This window comes from Marmota monax, unplaced genomic scaffold (genome assembly GCF_021218885.2).
Source record: "Marmota monax isolate L192 unplaced genomic scaffold, Marmota_monax_Labrador192_F-V1.1 WCK01_AAM20220418_F8-fsc00004, whole genome shotgun sequence".
Taxonomy (NCBI): domain Eukaryota; kingdom Metazoa; phylum Chordata; class Mammalia; order Rodentia; family Sciuridae; genus Marmota; species Marmota monax.
The window spans coordinates 19885398-19903129 of record NW_026692881.1 but is presented as its reverse complement, the minus strand read 5'-3'; the positions used below and the strand labels follow the sequence as shown (position 1 = coordinate 19903129).

The following is a 17732-nucleotide window of genomic DNA, read 5'->3' as shown; positions in this document are numbered from 1 at the left end:
TGAACTTCCAGGGCTTTTCAAACTTAAGAGTGCAGTCTCCATTAGTTGGTTATGAAATCAGTTTAGTAGGTCTGACCAGCAGCTTTCTAATGCAAAAGAATGGGATAGGATAGCACAAAAAAGCAGAATGGAATGGAAGGAGATGGAATAGAAAAAAATAGAGAAACTTGCATGTTTTGTCAATAAATATTATTTTGGAAAACTTATGAATGATTTCTAAGACCTCTCATATGAAATAACACTTTTAATACACTGAGGTGCTTCCTATTCAAAAAAAGATCTTTGGGAAATACTTGCACTGTGAATCATCTTCAATTTTATAAAAAAAAAGTTTTTGTGGATTTTTAACATCAAAGTGCTACAACCTGTATTTTAAAGAATATTGTCAACAAAAAAAGTTTTCTAAATAAAGTTACGTTCTTGCAATGATGTGTTTATCCTTAGGTTCTGGATCGAAGCTTTAAAAAGGAATTTTCTGAAATTCCCAGTCATCAGGTGGATCTACTCTACAAACTTTTTAAACGCCGACCAAGGTTTGTTTCTCCTTTGCTATTATGTTTCTAAAAAAGAAAGAAAGGCCTTTAAATGAAGAGGATTATAAGATTTTGCCTTTTTCTCTCAGAAATTGTCAGTGTAACTTTTAGGGAAAGATGTTCATCTTGATCATAATTCAGCATTTTTTGAGATTATGCCTACATCTTAAGGGAAGGAAATCAAGTATAGTATATTCCTTTTCATTATTTAAAAATAAAAATTTCTACGTAAGCAAGGTACTTACATAAGTGTCACAAGTGCATTAAGTGTCTTTCACTCATGAAAGTCTTTCCTTTTGAGTCATAGCATAAAAGTTCATAAACTGTTTTTTCCCCCAAGATGTGTTCCAACAAATACCAGCCCCTGATGGTATGAGTTGGATTTGCACCTAACAGGTTTCCAGGACTACGTAAATTGGGAAAAATACAAGATTTAAAAAAAAAAAAAAAAGTTAAAACAGTATTCCATACTGCAGAACCTCTCAGAGATTATTATTGGCCTTTGGATCTCCAAGTATAAGAATAAGCAGTGTTTTTCAAACCTACATGATCAGAAATTTCTTTTCTTCAGATTATGTGATTATGCTCTGAACAAAGTTTGGGAAAAAAATGCCGTATAAATGGTTGAAAATAGTGATTATCAAAAGAGTTCTAGGCTGGGATATGGCTCTGTGGTAGAGTACTTGCCTAGAATACACAAGATCCTGGGTTCAATCCCCAGGACTATAAATAGCCCCCCACGCTTTAACTGAGAGTAGCCTTAGAATTATATTTTGCTGATTTGTAGTCTAAAACTCATGAAGTTTGTCACAAGAGTAGACTAATTTGTGTTTGAGATACAAGATTATTCTCTCACTTGCAACCTAGAGATTTTACCTGTTTCACTCATGTCCTGGTTTCCCTATTTTTAAAAAGGTATGTTATCACAAGCCCAAGTACATACCCTTTCCTTAAGTCCCTAAGTCACCCATCTATCAGACCTGAAGCTAGCTGTTGGTCATCAGCTTCTCCCAGGACTGAACTTTCCTATCTAAGAGTTGGGACAGCAACACCAGTCTCACTGTGGATTACAAGGGTGCCTGCTGCAGTACAGGGAAACAAAGCTAATCTGTTTACGTGGATAAGAAGAGACACTTCCCCAGTTCACACAGATCTAAGCATTGTCTACTGCAAAAAAGGATACCAGCAGAGGACCTGCCATACAGACCCAAGGACCACCCACACTCCCATGGGCATTGCTTTGCCTGAAAGTTTCCCCGCAAAAGTAATGCTGCCAGAACTGACAACAGTTAGTCATCTGTAGTCCAGTCTAGGGTCACATCTGGGGACCCAGAGTATGGAAGGACAAAGTGGGTGCTTCTCTCTTTGGACTAATGTGCCCACCAGTTCTCCAGTGCCTAAGAAAATTGCCATGCAGTATGTCCTATGAGCCTAGGCTGACAATCTTATTATTTTATAATGATTTTGTTGTTGTGTCTCGAGAGAATGTGAAAGGTTGATAGGCTTTTCTTGCTAATACCAGGATTCACAAACAGAAAGCGCACTCAGAGGCAGCCAGTAGTACCCCATTTGGAGAACGACCGGGATCTGGCAAGTTGAATAAGGACACTTTTGCCCACTTAATGAAAGCCATGGATGAGTTGGATAATATTAACAACATGCCAGAAGGCTTAGACCCTTCAGTTTGGGATCATTTCTGTGCAACCAGACGAGCAAAAGTTGAAAATGAACACAAAGTATGTAATATCATTTTTTATTTCATTTTATTCTCAATATACTAATATCAACTATATAGTATCATTGACCAATGCATACAGAAAAGCTAACGATTTAGATATTAACAATAAAATTACGAAGTAAAATATTAACTTTGATGCTATCAAGGGCCTCAAGCAGGTCTGTTTATAGATCTACACTATCCAAAACTGGGCCACTAGTGATGTGCGGTTATTGTGCACTTGAAATAAATGTGGCCAGTCCTAATTGAGATGTGCTGAAGGTGGAAAATACACACATTTATAAGATTTAGTTTATGGAGGGGGGGGGGGAGGAGAAATATCTCATTAATGTTTTTCATACAGATTTAAGTTCATCTGTTTCATTTTACTTTTAATTAAATGGCTATGGCTCACATTTCATTTCTGTTGGACAACACTGTTACAGATGACCCTGTTTTGCAGACTAGTTATATTAAGCTCACTAGACCAACTTTATAGTTTTTCTAGAAAAGATGTAGCAGAGGGCGGAAATTAGTTTTTCTAGAATAGAAAAGATGTAGCAAAGGGCAGAAATTTTGAGAGTATGAATCCGGGGAAAGAATCCTTTCTCTTGCTGATGCTCAAGGGGCTTCCTCCTCCCCTCCCCAGATTCCTACCTTAGTGCCACATAATCAGGCTGGCTTATTTTTGTTGAAGTATCTATGATCTGACAATTTTACCTAAGGGAACAAATGTCAAAAAGATATAAGAAAATTCTAGTTGCTTGCATACTTGATTTTCAGCAAGAAGCCAATTATATACACTTTAAAATTTTCATGGAATGTGCCCCGCCAAGTTTTACACACCTTTTATTACATAATGGCAGGAATTTTAATTTTTTTTAATCTTAGAAAGATGGGCTTAAGATTTGGTGGTTTTTTAAAACAAAATTAAAGATGTATGTTTTCTGAATTCAAAGTTTCTGCTGTTGGGTTTCTTCAGGTGAAGCAGAAGGCAGCTGGCTTAGTTGAAATGATGGCTTTCCTCCAGAAGAGAGTTGAGGATGATGAACATGTGCAGCGCGAGATTGAAAAAGTGTTCCATGAACTCCTCCTGTAATGCAAACCTCTCATTCAGGTTTACCTATCCAGTCTTGAGCTGTCTCAGGTGGCAGTGCCCATGGGGAAAATGCCTACTGGCTGTTCACATCTGTGCAAATCCATCCCTCTGAATCCCTTTCAATCCTAGCATTGGGTTGAAAATTTCTATACTAAAGAGCACATTTTGTAAATTTACTCTAATTACTTATACATGAGAATACATGAGAATGCATTTTAGCACATCATACATATATGAGTATAACTTCTCATTTGTCTGGTTATACATGATAGTTACACAAGTCACGTAAATCATTTATGCACATAGGGTAATAATGTCAGATTCTTTCTACTATCATTCCAACCCCACGCCCCCTCCCCTCCCTTCACTCCTGAATACCACTATTCTCCCCCACCACCCCCTTGTTGTGAATTAGTATCAGCCTTTGGTTCTTTGGGATCGGCTTATTTTACTTGGCAGAATATTCTCCAGTTGCATCCATTTATTGGCAAATGCCATAATTTCATTCTTCTTTAAGACTAAGGAATATTCCATTGTGTATATATACCAATTTCTTTATCTGTTGAAAGGTTGATTCCATAGTTTAGCTGCTACAAACACTGATGTGGCTGTGTCGCTGTAGTAGGCTGCTGATTTTAAGTCTTTTGGGTATAAACCTAGGAGTGGGGTAACTGGGTCAAACGGTGGTTCCATTCCAAGTTTTCTGAGATATGGCCATACTGCTTTCTATAGTAGTTGCACCCATTTGCAGTCCCACCAGCAATATTTGAGTGTACCTAGACAACATTTATTGTTGCTTATATTCTTGATGATTGCCATTCTTACTGGAAGAGATGTAATCTCAGTGTAGTTTTGCTTTTCTCTAATTGCTAGGATGTTAGAATATTTTTTCCATATATTTGTTGATTGACTGTATTTCTTCTTCTGTGAAGTGTCTGTTCAGTTCCTTAGCCCATTTATTGATAGGGTTATTTGGGTTTTTTTGGTGTTAAATTTTTTGAGTTCTTTATGTATCCTGGAGATTAATGCTCTGAGTTGAATGTGATAAATTTTTCCCATTCTGTAGGCTCTCTCTTCACATTGTTTCCTTTGCTGTGAAGAAGCTTTTTAAAGTTTGAGTCCATCCCATTTATTGATTTTTGATCTTATTTCTTTTACTCTGTGAGTCTTGCCAAGGTATTCAGTTCCTAAGCCGATATGGTAGAGATCTGTGCCTACTTTTCCTTCCAATAGGCGCAGGGTCTCTGCTCTATTGCCTAAGTGAAAAGAGCACATTTTGTCACATAAGACTTGTTTTAGTATAAAACATGCCACATTGTTCCATTGCTTTTAATATAAAGAAGCAAATTTTAGAAAAATCTTGGTTTTTCTTAAATCTGCCCTTTCCACATAAAATACAACCTGTCTCTACCAGTTGAGTGTGTGGGGGATTAAGACATATAAACTATGTGGAACATTAAGCACATGTCCAAGCAGTGACCACACAGACACCTCCCAGCTCCATGTTTTTCAGGGACAGTGTTGTTTTTTACTGAGTGATTTGCATACTCTTAAGTCCCTGCTTCAAAAGGTCACACTGAGGGCTGGGCTTGTGGCTCAGAGGTAGAGCGCTCGCCTAGCATGCGTGAGACACTGGGTTACGGGGTTGGATCCTCAGCACCACGTAAAGTAAAACAAAGACATTATGTCCATCTGTAACTTAAGAAAAAAAAAAAGGCCATATTGATGACTTCATGGATAAATTTCATCTCTGATATTCCCAAATTCATCATCATTCACCATTTTTAGATCTAGACTTCTAGACTACCGGGAGAAATATGAATTTTGCACAATTAGATTTGATAAGTAACACATGGATTAAATATTGTTAGTACAGTATCAGAAATCAACAAAGTCAACTTTAATGGACTCTAAACACTTGGCAGCATCTCTATATTTTCATTTTTATTATTTATTTATTGCACTAGGAATGAACCCCAAGGCTCTTTATCACTAAGTTCCATCCCTAGTCCTTTTTATTTTTTATTCTGAGACAGGATCTTGCTAAGTTGCTGAGGTTGGCCTTGAACTTGCAATCTTCCTGCTTTAGGCTCCCCCATCACTGGGATTACAGATATGCACCACTATGCCTGGCTTTACCTTTATTTTTATTACAATCAAAATCCTACCATCTTTTCTTAATCCTAAAGTAAAAATCTGTGGATGTATTTCTGTCCATAGTATTCTCTGAACAATTCAATTATATTGCAAATCAGTAGGATGGAGTATCACTGGGGTGTCCAGGAAAGCTAATCATTTGGGAAAATATTCTTCACACTAATCTCCAGGATGTTCTCTTTTAGCTGATCTGAATTTTATATTAAATTTGATATGTAAATGTACTATACCTACTTATTTAAAGCCTATTTCCATTTAGATTACAGGACGAGAAAGTGAAATTCCAGTTGAATTTGACCATCCAAATTCTTCTTAAACAAGGACAAGTAGAACTAGAGAATTTCCAACTAATCCTGGAGTATTCTGATGCAATTCTCATGAATAAGACCATAATTGAAGACTTGAATTCTGTAATTCGGGTAGTTATACTTTACATTATTCCCTCATTTCCACGACAAATAAATTTTTTATCTTTATTTTTATGTGGTGTTGAGGATCAAAATGAGCGTGCCACCTAGGTTCAATCTTCAGCACCACATTAAGAGAATTATCTCTGTGATTCAAGTATTTTCTGAGAATAACATTCAACTTCAAATCTTCTATAATTTCGCATGCAGAACCATGTTATATGAATATCAAATACTTTTTTTTTAAGACTCAAGGTCAAAAGAAAGTTGCTAGCATGATGGAAAGTAAAGAGGTACACAAAGGAATATATCAAATTGAGTGGGAACATAAGAAAATGGAGATGAAAATGGAAGACCTAAATCAGAAGGCCTGGGATATTCAGATGCTGTTTTTTTCAAGACAGCGTCAAAAGGCAAGTTCTCCCTGCCCTCTACACAGTTTTAATTTTATCCATTAATACATTTGTTCATTTAACTGGCATTTAATAAGAAGCCTCCATGATGTCAAGTATATTCTGAGCCAGAAGTCTTTCCTAGGTGAATATGTGAATGAGTTATTTTTCTTCCAGTAGTTATGTCTGTTGCCTACACATCTTCATGACCCATTCAGTAGCACAGTTCTCTTATAGTTCACTAAAGATTTCCTATTTGTTAAATCCAGGGCTTCTTTTCCCAGTCTCTATCAGCCTTCAATTCTTTGTAGCATTTGACCACCTTAATTACTCATTCCTTTGTCTTGTATGACCCCCATTTTCTCCTCTCTTTCCTCTAATGTCATTCTTTAAGAGTGTGCCTTAGTCTGGGCATAGTAAAACATGCCTGAATTTGAAGAGCTGGGGCAAGAGGACCCCAACCCCAAGTTGGAGGCCAGCATGACAAACTCAGCAAGATCCTATCTCAAAAATAAAAAGGACTTGGAGATGTAACTCAGTGGCATAGCATCCCTGGGTTCCTGGCTTCAATCCCCAATGCCACAAAGAAAGAGAAAGGAGAAGGAAAAAAAAAAAAAAAAAATCAGCCTTAGCACTATTTTCCCCCATGTCCTCTCCTTTGAGGATCCACCTCTATATTTCTAACAGTGATCACATCTAAAGTTGAATCTAAGCTCTCTGGATTCCAATCTAACCCTCCATCCGTGACTTCCCTCAAATTCTGTTTTATTCCCCACTGACAGCTCCTCTACTTTCATTGGTTTTCATTGGTATACCACTATCAGATTTTTTCCCCATAGTTCTGGGTATTAATCTCATTTCCTGCTATTAGTACTCTCAAACCAAATGGAGTACCAATTTTTTTTAGGCTTCTACCTCTGTGTCTTTGCTCATACCAATTCTTCTATCTGGAAAAACATTCTTTTTTTAAATTTTATCATCCCAAACCTACCACTTTTTTCCATGTTTTGTTTAAACATCACTTCCTTGTAAAGCCTCTCTTGATTTCCCAAGTGTGGAAAAATGCTGTGAATTTGCATAAATCTCTATCTTCTCTTTTTTTTTGAAGAGTAAGTCATGCTACATATCTTTTTTTTATTTCCCTCAGTATCTTTAACCGGAACACTGTTAATGTGGGTAACTTGTTTGATGAGCTGAAAGAAAATAGACTCAATCAACTCAATATTTGCTATGCAAAACAATAATTTTCAGAACTAAAAAAAAAAAAAAAAAAAAAAATCTTTATAAGGTCTGAAATAGTGGTACACTCCTATATAGGAGGCAAGAAGATCTAGCCTCAGCAACATAGCAAAGACACTGTCCCAAAATAAAATAAAAGGACCTGGGAGTGTGGCTCATTGGTAGAGGGCCTCTAGGTTCACTCTCTAGTATTGTAAGGAAAACAAAAAATCTTTATGTATTTATCCATTCAAAGAAAGAGAAAAAATATCCTTATTTGTGGGTTTTTTTTCCTCTTGAAGTACCTAAATGAATCGAACTACGAGACTCTGATTGCTATTCAGATTGGAATAATGGAGCAAACCATTCAAGTTATAGATAAGGTAAGTCTCAATGATATTGATCACTGTAATCCCAAGAGTTGTGGATTCTTTGAGCAAAGCAATCAGTGTTTCCGACAGAACCTAACAAAACCTTGCTTATTTCCCAGTTTTCAAAGTAATTACAGGTCTCTGAATAATAGTGTCTTTGCAACCATAACCAGTGGCATAGACTAAAGCATATATTTTTATATGTAGATGGACAATTAAATAAATACCTTTATTTAATTTATTTATCTTTATGTGGTGCTGAGGATTGAAACCAGGGCCTCAAGCACGCCACCACTGAGCCACAACCCCAGCCCCGAAGCACATTTTTAAAGATTAAAATTAACCTCTGGGGACATATCTGAGCAGTTAGGTTATGTTATAATTGTACAATAAGTGTTGGTAATTTTCCTTGGCATTGTAAAAGCTTTGTCTTAACTGAAAAACAAATGCTTAATTTTGATTATGTAGTACGTGTAATATGAAAACAAAGTAATCTCAAATATTATCTCATTTTTAAGAACATACAAAAAAGTTTTGTAAATTGTAGTATTAACATACCATTCTATCTTTAAACAAATAATTTGAGTGACTACTATATCATTCTATCTTTAAACAAATAATTTGAGTGACTACTAGGGACAGACAGTACACCGGGCACTGGGGATATTGGTGTAAGATGTTATCTTAGTGATGATAACTTTTTTTATATATAAATTACATTTTTTTTTTCAAAATTATTTTGTGGGTCTTCATGGGAATAAAACTTTCAGACCCACAAAAAGAATGTCGAAAACTGCAAAAAACTACTCAAAAAGTTGGAAAAATTCAGTAATCAAAAAGATGTAGCAAATTACACTCTAAGCTGCAATCTACGAGAAGAGTTGGTAGCTGTGTCCGAGAGAAAAGACATCTGCAATGCAATGGGTAAGCTTTTTCCCTTTAATCAACAATAGATTTTCTTTAAAGTCTATACTCCTGAAAACTTTAGTTATAAAGCTACCAGTGTGTCTTCCATACAACTGACTTGAGTGCTGTTCCTATACCCTGAAGCATTAATAATAATCCAACTTATTCCTTCCTTCTTCACTTTTGGGATAGGGACGCAACTGACTTGTGAAAAGATTGTCAAAGAACGATATAAAAACATGGTGCAACAACAGAAGCTGACAAATATTTCAAAACAACAGGCTGAACAGATTTCAATACTACAAGCAGAAGTTGAAAGATTAAGGATGAAAACATTTCCTGCTCTTGTTCAAATGTAAAAGGCTAGCAAGAAAAACAAAGCCAAACTAATTATTGCAAAAATCAATTCATTTGGGTAAAATGATTTCTTTTTCTTTCATATTGGGAAACTTAAATTAGTCACTTCTTAGTTGCAGGTTTTCAATAGCAAATTGTTTGATTTTAGCCTTAATTAGCATATAAATTTTTGTCTTGCATGAATAAATGTTTAAAATACTGGAAATTGTTTTTATTCAAAAACAAGATTTTTTAAACCATAAAGTATTCGAGATTTATTTTAATTTTACTTAAAATTACTAAAAATGTGGAATTTTTCCCCATTCTATTAATAAAGATAAAACTGTTGACTTTTTCCAAGCTTTAACTCATTTGTAAATTATGACATATTTTGAGAATATAATTTTCAAACAGAGCTCTAATTTGTGCTCTATCCAATAAGCATTTAGTAAACAAGGAAAAAATGTTCTCATTTCCATTAAATAATTTTTATCATTTTACTCATGTAGATGATATGAAAACACTAACTGGCAGAAAACTTTTTCACCCTTCCACAGCCAGTAAACTGCTGCATTACAAGGTGATACCACTGGGATCACTGACCACATTCTCCAAGTGATATCACTGCTTCATTGTTCTGCAATTTATAAACTAAAGGTTAAGTTTAATCCACACTACCACTTCCAGAGAGCTATTATATAAAACCTTCCATTTAGGTTGGGTGTATTGGTTACCACCTCTAATCCTAGCAACTTGAGAGGCTGAGGCAACTTAGCAAGACCCCGTCTCAAAATAAAAAAAAAATTAAAAGGTCTGGGGATGTAGTTCAGTGGTAGAATGTCCCTGGGTTCAATCCCCAGCACTGAAATAACAAGGAAAAAAAATCCATTTAGAAAACAACTAAGGTTCAATTGATCACCCACATAGTGATTAGTGCTGGATAGTGATGGTGAAGTAAATGACTGAACCATCATCATTTTGGTGACTCTTTAAATTTGGCACAAAGCAAGGGTTTAGCCCTCTTTTTTAATTTATAAAAATGTGGTATTCAGTGGTTTTCAATAAATGGAGGTAAAATTCACCAAAACGATAAAAAGTAAGACTACCCAAGAGCATCCTCAGACCTCAAACTATATTCCATAAGCCCCATTCATCCACCATAATCTACCTCCTATTTCTCAAGTGCCCATTGTGCTGTTGGGGTCCTCAGCTAGGGCTAGGTGCAAATGCCTTAAATTCCATTATCATTTCCTCAGCTCTCCCAGAACCAGAGTCCCGCTCATGCTATAATTCCCACCAGCAGACACATAATGGTGACTCCAGAAAATGTAAGCTACAGCCTCCAAGAGCTAATCAACACTACCACCAGCAACAACATGATTCCTCTGCCACATTTAGGCTGAATGAGAAGCAGTGATAGAAGCTGGCTAGTAGCCACTAGAATAGTACAGCTCCCCAGGAGTGTCCAACTAGAAATCCCAGGAGAGGCTCATGTGAGGCTGGGGCCAGTCCTCTAGGATTTACAAATGCCAATGGCAATGTCAGTATCAAGCAGGAATTTGTGTGTAGTGGTGATGGGGGATGGTATTGAAATGGATGCAAGAGTAGGGCCCTAGTTCCCCTGCTGTGCCAAACATTAAAAGATCTGTAGATCAAGACAGAGGGACCTAGGTTCAAAGTGAGGAACATTTGGGGGAGGGCTACTGTTTACCAACTAGCAGCCAAATACTTTTTTTCAAGTAAATAAAGCTGTTAGCCCCTAAAGGCAGAAATTCAAAAAACCTGTCAGAATAACTGGCAATTAGAACCAAGAAACTAATTCACAAAGATCTCTCTATCTCTATCCTTCGGTAAGCACACACCACCCTTCAAGAATGTCAGCTCTGCAGCTTCCAAGTTTATATATAATAGCTCCAGCCACAAATAGGTGAGGTTTCTTTCCCTGAGCTCAATTTTAAATTCTGTGACTGGGCAAGCTTGGGTCATATCTCCACATACAGCCAGGATGAAAAGGTACAGTTGTGAAACTTGGCAGCACAAATCCATCCCTGTGAAGATGGGTTTCTGGCTAAGGCACTGTGAACTGAATGGACACTCTCAGTTCATTTCACAGATGAAACTAGAAGGTAGATGAATATGAAGGACCTCATATGCCAGGATACCTTGATATAGTTTCCTAAGAAACAGTCATTTCACTAAAGGAGGAATATGAGAAATTTCAAAGACAAAAACAATATAATTTTGGACATATGTTTAATAACCCTATTAGAGCAGCAGATGAAAAGATGTGGAAAATGAATGGAAACAAAGATTCATAAACTTAGAAGAGGGACTTTTTAACTACCAATATGTAGAGTGAATTAGATAATTTTCTTATGTTCACATATGACCACACAACCAATTTAACTCCACATCATGTTAAACCACAAGAATGGCATCTAATTAAGATGTTATACTCCATGTATGTATAATGTCAAAATAGTACACTCTACTGTCATGTATATCTAAAAAGAACAAATTAAAAAACAAAAACAATCCAACACTGCACCAGGAGCATGATTCCCCTAACACATTTAGCCACCATCACCACCACTCCCTGCCTGCCTGCCACCCGCCCCGCCCCCACTCAGACCCTCCTCCCACCGCTCCAACCTACAAAGCAGTAATGATTGACGGAGGCAGGCTGGTTAGCAGTACAATAATACAACTCCTCTGGGGTTCCCATCTAGAATGAACTATTTTTAAACATTGAAAATAAAACTTTTTGCTACTAAAAGCAAAATGATTTATTAAAACTAGTTGCCAAAACTATCCAAATTCCTTTTTAAATATGATTTTTTTTGAATGTCAAGTTTTCTTTACCAAATCTACCCTAAACATTGAATTTTCGAACTTAAAATTTATACATTTGGGCTGGGGTTGTGGCTCAGCAGTAGAGTGCTCGCCTCGCACGTGCGGGATCCTGGGTTCGATTCTCAGCACCACATAAAAATAAATAAGTGAAATAAAGTTATTGTATCCAACTACAACTAAAAAAATAAATAATAAAAAAAATTTATACATTTCACAGGGCTGGGTTTGTGGCTCAGCGGTAGAACGCATGCCTTGCACGTGTGAGGCACTGGGTTCGATCCTCAGCACCACATAAAAATAAGTAAAGGTATTGTGACCATCTACAACGAAAAAAAAAAAAAAATTATAGATTGTCCTAAACTGATAGTCATCAAGATACCTTCCTCTAAGCCCTAATGTGCAAATCTCCCCTTTAAAATGTGCAAGTATCATTTTCAAAGATATTTCTCAAAAAAAAAATTATGAATTAAACACCTGCAAATTCTTCTTCACTTCTATTAAAATGCAGCAGTGTATCATCCAACCCATAGAGGTCTATCAATTGAGTAAGGGTTATTTTCTTCTCTTCCGACATGAGTGACTGCAGCTCATAAAGCAACAGCTGGCTACAGTTTCTCCACTTTGATATTAATATCTCTAACTGAGACAGGTTATTCTGAAACAGAAAACAAAACAAATCAATGAATGTTAAGTCAATAATCAGATGATCATGCTATTTTAACTTACTTAATCAAAGCTGTTAAATGTAATGTACATCTAAGTTAAAAGCAATCATCATCCTGGGGATGAATAAGACATTTACCTAGCAAATGGTAGAATGGTTGTAAGCACAATGGTTACAGTGTCACTCCCTTGAGTTCTACGGCTATTCAGGATCTGGGCCAACCTTACCCTCTGGGAAAAACCGGATCATTAAACTATGTAGAGAAATGATAACACACTTAAAAATAGTCCACTTTTTATAGTAGTTATACTTTTAAACTATGTCCTTATGATGCTGTACCTTCCACCTAATTTTGCTGCGAGCCCAAAAGTTCAAAAAACGACAATATATAAAGTTTTTTCAATTTGATATTTCATAAATGTCATGTTTAGGAAACTCCTAAAACTTCAAAAAGAGCAAATGATATGTTATTCCATCATTTATTCCACATTGTTGAGGAAACATGAATTATTACATATTCAGAAATTATCCAAGTAATAGAGGCTTCTTCCTTCTAAGAACCAGGGTTCTATACAATTCAACCTATCTGAGTTAAAACCTAAAATCTAATATATATTTTTTGTTGTTTTCAAACTGCCTAAGACATTTTAATTCCTTGGAAGAAACACAGTATCATTACTAAAAATATTTTTTATTATACTGTGAACACTTTTGATTTTATTCACTGTCAGTAGTCACTTCTGTTCCCATTATACTTTCATCTAACATTTGATACATCTAATATTGCTGTGGGTTGTAAACTAGAGAAAATCTCCTACTGCGTTATCAAATGAAAACTGGGACATTTTCTTTAAAAGTTTCATTGGTATTGGTCTCTCTTACTCAACCCTAAACTGATGACATTTTTCTGTTATTTATTATGCTAAAATAAATTTGCTTCCTATTTTTGAAATTACTTTTACACAATTTATGCAAAAACTTATGATTATGCAATGGTTCTTAAAATCTCACCTTTGATCTATACATTTTGACTAGTTTTAGCCTCCGAAGCAGCTCTTCTTTGTCACGAACCTGCTTCACCAATAGTGCTTTTTCTTCATTTAATCCTTGTTTAGGTTTCTCAATCACAGAATTAACGGGCTCAGATTTACATGCACTGACATTCTTGACTGTATTTTTCAATTGTGCATTTTCTTCAGATTCACTGCCTTTGTGTTTAGAACTTTGAGATTCCAAGCTGTTTTCTACTGTTGAAGATGCCGGTTTCTCTGAAAAATTCTGATCATTTTCTTTCTTCTCTACTTTAAGACGTTTTATCACACTGCAAGAATTAGATGAAATTCTTGTCTTCTTTACTTTGTCTTTAAGTGTTGCACTTGTAGGCTGAAAAGGGAACAAGACATTAAAAATAAAAACATTCATCAAGAGAAACACTTCCAAAGAAAATAAGCCAACTAGAAATAACAATCTTAACATTTCTATGGTAGGTACCACTAGCTGGTTTTTCTGTCTCCATGCATCTAAAGCAAGCATGACAAAATGTCTAATTTTCAGACACTCCATTAGTTTCATTTTCTTTTACCTTAGCAAGATCAACACCTTTCTAAAACAGTGTTGAGACATTTATCCCAGTATTAGCTGGAGTTGCAGCTCAATGGTAGAGTGCGTGCCCAGCATGTGCAAAGCCCTGTGTTCAAACTTCAATACTACAAAAAAAAATTTTTAAAAACCAAGCATGGGCCTGACACTATTCCTGATGTTTTGGAATTACTGAGGAAAAGACCTACTGCACCAAAGACTTTCATAAAGGTAATATTGTACAGATTCAAACTTCCTTGATTTGGATCATAATAACCTGAACTTAAACTAAGTGAAAGGGATTCAGAATGAAAATCTGTTAACCATCATGTTAATTACCACTCTTCAATAGACTTAAAACAATCACTGCTACAACACCAGAACCAATTCATTGAAAGAACCAAGACTGTCATACTTCTTTTTGTGAACTATCCGAATCAGGAGATGGTGGATCCACAGAGTCTTGTGGAGTCCTAGCTTTATCTGGTGAACTTTGCATTGTGGAAATGAGATCTTTACTCTCTTCTAAAAAAGAAAAATTATAAAATGAGAATCAGATTAACCATATCATTACAGTTCTCATCTTTTACCACGGCCTTTTTTCATAGTGTACAAAACACCCATAAATAAACTAGCAACTTCTAACTACATAGAGTTGTAATTCAATCTTGCTCCTTTTGCAGTTTCCCACACAGAAACTGTTTTGGGGTTTTTATTTTTATTTTTTTTTTTGTGTGTGTGTGTGTGTGTATATTTCAGAGACCTTGTTTTCCTCTCTCAAAATATCAACATCTGCATTACGGAGAAGAAACAGGAGAGTTAACAACTATCCAGTCAGGAATTCCTTAATTTCATTAAGATCGCTTCATATTTGAATGGAGATACAGCCAAAATCATGACTTGAAAAACATCGGCGGGCCCATCAAGCATCCTGAACCCCGCCAGCTGCGTGATGAGAACCAGTTAACCCTCTAGGCCGGGGGCCTAAGAAATACAGGCCCAACAAACGGAGGTCTGTCCGCGCCGCTTTTAAGCACCAAAAAACTCTGAAAAGGAGACATCGTCTCCTCCAACAAAGAAATCAACTTTAGCAGGGTAAAACAGAGGGGGGGTCCTCCCCGCCTTCCCCTGGCTGCAGAAAGCCCACTACCCCTTCAGACACGAGCCCCCGTCGAAGGAAAAGCGGTACCCCACGACTCCACAGCACACTCTGAAGCCCAGCTCCCAGGTGCCCCCCAGCCGCGGAGCCCGCCACCTCATCAGCCATCCCCCGCCCCCGCATGCGCGCGCAGCTGCGCCGGCAACCAATCCTGCCCCGGGGCGTGACCGCGCGAGAAATGGAAGGACCAAACATTCGCGTGCGAGGGCGCGAACCTCCACCAGGGGGCGAGATGCGGCCACACGGGAGGCGCCAAGATGTGTGATAGGCAGGGTTGACGGGCGCGCGCGGCTATGCCCCGCCCAGCGCTCCAGGGCGGTGAACGCCGTGCGGGCACGAGCTTCGCGTGGCATCTGGGGCGGGGCTGGGCGTCTGGCCTACCCTGAGCAGGGTGCGCTCCCTTTCGCGGCTCCGCTGGCCTTTTTTCCCCGTCAACCGCCTTCCCTACCTGCATCCTTGTTTGTGTCCCCAGCACCGTCCTCCTGGTTGATTTCGGGCTTGTCTGCGCGCTCACCACAGCACTTGCTTTCCTCAGACATGGCGGGACCCGAATTGTACAGCTCACAAACGCTCCAAAGGGCAGAGACCGCCAAAGAGCAGCGATGGGTTCCAACCTGTGGAGAATCAAACGTACAAGAAACCCACCGAGTCCCCACACGTTCTGCTAAGATAGTTCCTAGCTTTATTTTGCTGCCCAAAACTCAGCAATCGCCTCACTACGCTTTCCACTGCGTCCACCTCAAAACTCACACCCCTTAGAACGTTGCTTCCTACCAGTTAGCCAAATGCGAGCTAAAATGAAGACAACGGAACTTGCCCTGGCGCAGTACCGGAAGGAGAATGAGCGCTGAGGACGATTGGGTGGGTCCAGAAGGAGGACGCTGGGGGTGCGCACGGCCCTTGCTGAGCCCTGGTTGGCTGCGCTCTTGGCTGGAAAACGCAGTTTCCGGTGTTGCGACGTGCTGTTGCCACGCAACTGCCAAGAGAGCGAACTTGGGTGGAGCGCTGGGCTGAGGAAAAGGCCGCTATGTAGCTTCTGAGTCATGGGGAAGTTGGGAATTATAAGGAGCCAGTGTTTTCGGTCTTAGCGAGTGGCCATTTTGAGTCTTTATATTCTACTAGGTCTGATAATAATGGCTTAGAAGCAGCCAGAAGGAAGTAACTGGAGTCCTGAGCGGTCAGGTGTAAATACAGGACCCGAAGAAAACGTAATGCACTGATTTGGAGCGTAAATGTCGGCGTTGGACTGTGTAGGTCCAAGCCGAGGCTCCTCATTTTGTCTCCTTTGTTATGTAGTAACCGTTATTTCCCCCTGGGCAAAGAGAATTCGTGAGAGGCCACTAACAGTCAAGTTTATTCACCGGTCCCTGATTTAAAGGAATGGATCACGCAAACTTTCACTCTTTCTCTTCTCTTTCCCCCGCCAAAAAAAAAAAAAAAAAAAAAAAAAAAAAACGGCCGGGGGGAGGGGGCGGAGGGCGCTAAAAAAGAAAAAAAAAGGTGCTGTGATTGATTCTAAATCTCGGATTTGGCTAACTAGTGTGAAGCCACGTTCCCCACAGATCTCAATATGTACATTTTTTTTTCCTTTACTTATCCCCTGGCATGCGTTCATCTCGTTGAATAAAGCAGAATGATTTGTCCTGACAATAGAAGCACAATGCAGACTCCGCATATTCTTTACACCTAGGGGCATAAGGGTGAGTTGTTTTTATGAGTCCTTAAAATCAGCTGCTCCCAAATCCTTTTATAGTTACAACCTAGAGCTGTGTTTTTGCTGGCTGCATAAAGAAAAACAACATCTTGCCTTGCAAATGTTCTGACTTGTTTTTTATATGAATTGGTATATTAAAACAAGATTGTTTGGCCCGAGTTTCAAAGCTTCAGAATGAGTCCTCAGAAAAATCTGAATTCAGAAATGTGCATTTGTTGACGCCCATCTCTGACTTGTACATGTTGTTAGGAAAAAAAAATGAACTCCCCTTTACTGAATTTGTATTACTCTTGTTACATACAAAATTGGAAATCCACTTTCCACTCTCAACTTAGTGTAAAATAAATGGATTTTAGACAGCCCCTGTAGCTTTCATGTACCTTTAGATAAAGCCTAACCAACGTCTCTGTGACTTTAGTGACCGGAAATCTATTTGACTGTGAAGAGTTTGGTATATCTGATGCAGGATGTTGTATGTTTCAAATGGAACTTTTCAAGTAGGAAAGAACACTGCCCAATTGAGCCAGAAAGCAAAGACTCCATACCCTGCCATAGAGAACAATTTAAGCACTAGAATTAAAAGATAATTAATTGTGATTAATAGCAACCTAAGTCAGACTTTCTGCAT

General features: G+C 37.9%; 2 protein-coding genes across 7 annotated transcripts in view; one reads left to right on the top strand and one right to left on the bottom strand.

The window, feature by feature from the left end:
* The window catches only part of Cfap43 (cilia and flagella associated protein 43), an 88520-nt gene extending 79029 nt beyond the window's left edge, over nt 1-9491 (top strand). For 4 of the 5 annotated variants that reach the window (XM_046449883.2, XM_046449884.2, XM_046449885.2 and 1 more), the window contains 2 exons: nt 445-533; nt 2056-2589. In XM_046449883.2, the coding sequence (XP_046305839.1) occupies nt 445-533; nt 2056-2314 (348 nt within the window). In that variant the 3' untranslated portion in view covers nt 2315-2589. Of the gene's footprint in view, nt 1-444; nt 534-2055; nt 2590-3232; nt 3346-5765; nt 5926-6161; nt 6327-7825; nt 7907-8664; nt 8819-8992 lie in introns of those variants that run through there. The other variant, XM_046449886.2, reaches the window with a different exon arrangement.
* Sfr1 (SWI5 dependent homologous recombination repair protein 1) lies at nt 2280-16303 on the bottom strand. 2 transcript variants are annotated; one of them, XM_046449889.2, is made up of 6 exons: nt 16165-16302; nt 15839-16004; nt 14647-14756; nt 13665-14036; nt 12464-12644; nt 2280-4605 (listed from the first exon to the last, which is right to left on the bottom strand). In XM_046449889.2, the coding sequence occupies exons 2-6, from the start codon at nt 15927-15929 to the stop codon at nt 4457-4459; spliced, it is 903 nt and encodes a 300-aa protein (XP_046305845.1). In that variant the 5' UTR covers nt 15930-16004; nt 16165-16302; the 3' UTR covers nt 2280-4456. The 2 variants fall into 2 exon arrangements, with proteins under 2 accessions (XP_046305845.1, XP_058437273.1); XM_058581290.1 differs by lacking the exon at nt 2280-4605 and having other exon boundaries at nt 12456-12644; nt 16165-16303.
* Nucleotides 16304-17732: the final 1429 nt, after the last annotated feature.

Excerpts from the sequence above, each read along its gene's own strand:
- Sfr1 (XM_046449889.2), bottom strand. The coding sequence starts at position 15,929 with ATGTCTGAGGAAAGCAAGTGCTGTGGTGAGCGCGCAGACAAGCCCGAA. Across the intron at positions 14,757-15,838 it reads GGACACAAACAAGGATGCAG|AAGAGAGTAAAGATCTCATT; the intron begins GTAGGGAAGGCG and ends TTTCTTTTTTAG. Across the intron at positions 12,645-13,664 it reads TCAAAATGTATAGATCAAAG|AATAACCTGTCTCAGTTAGA; the intron begins GTGAGATTTTAA and ends TTTCTGTTTCAG.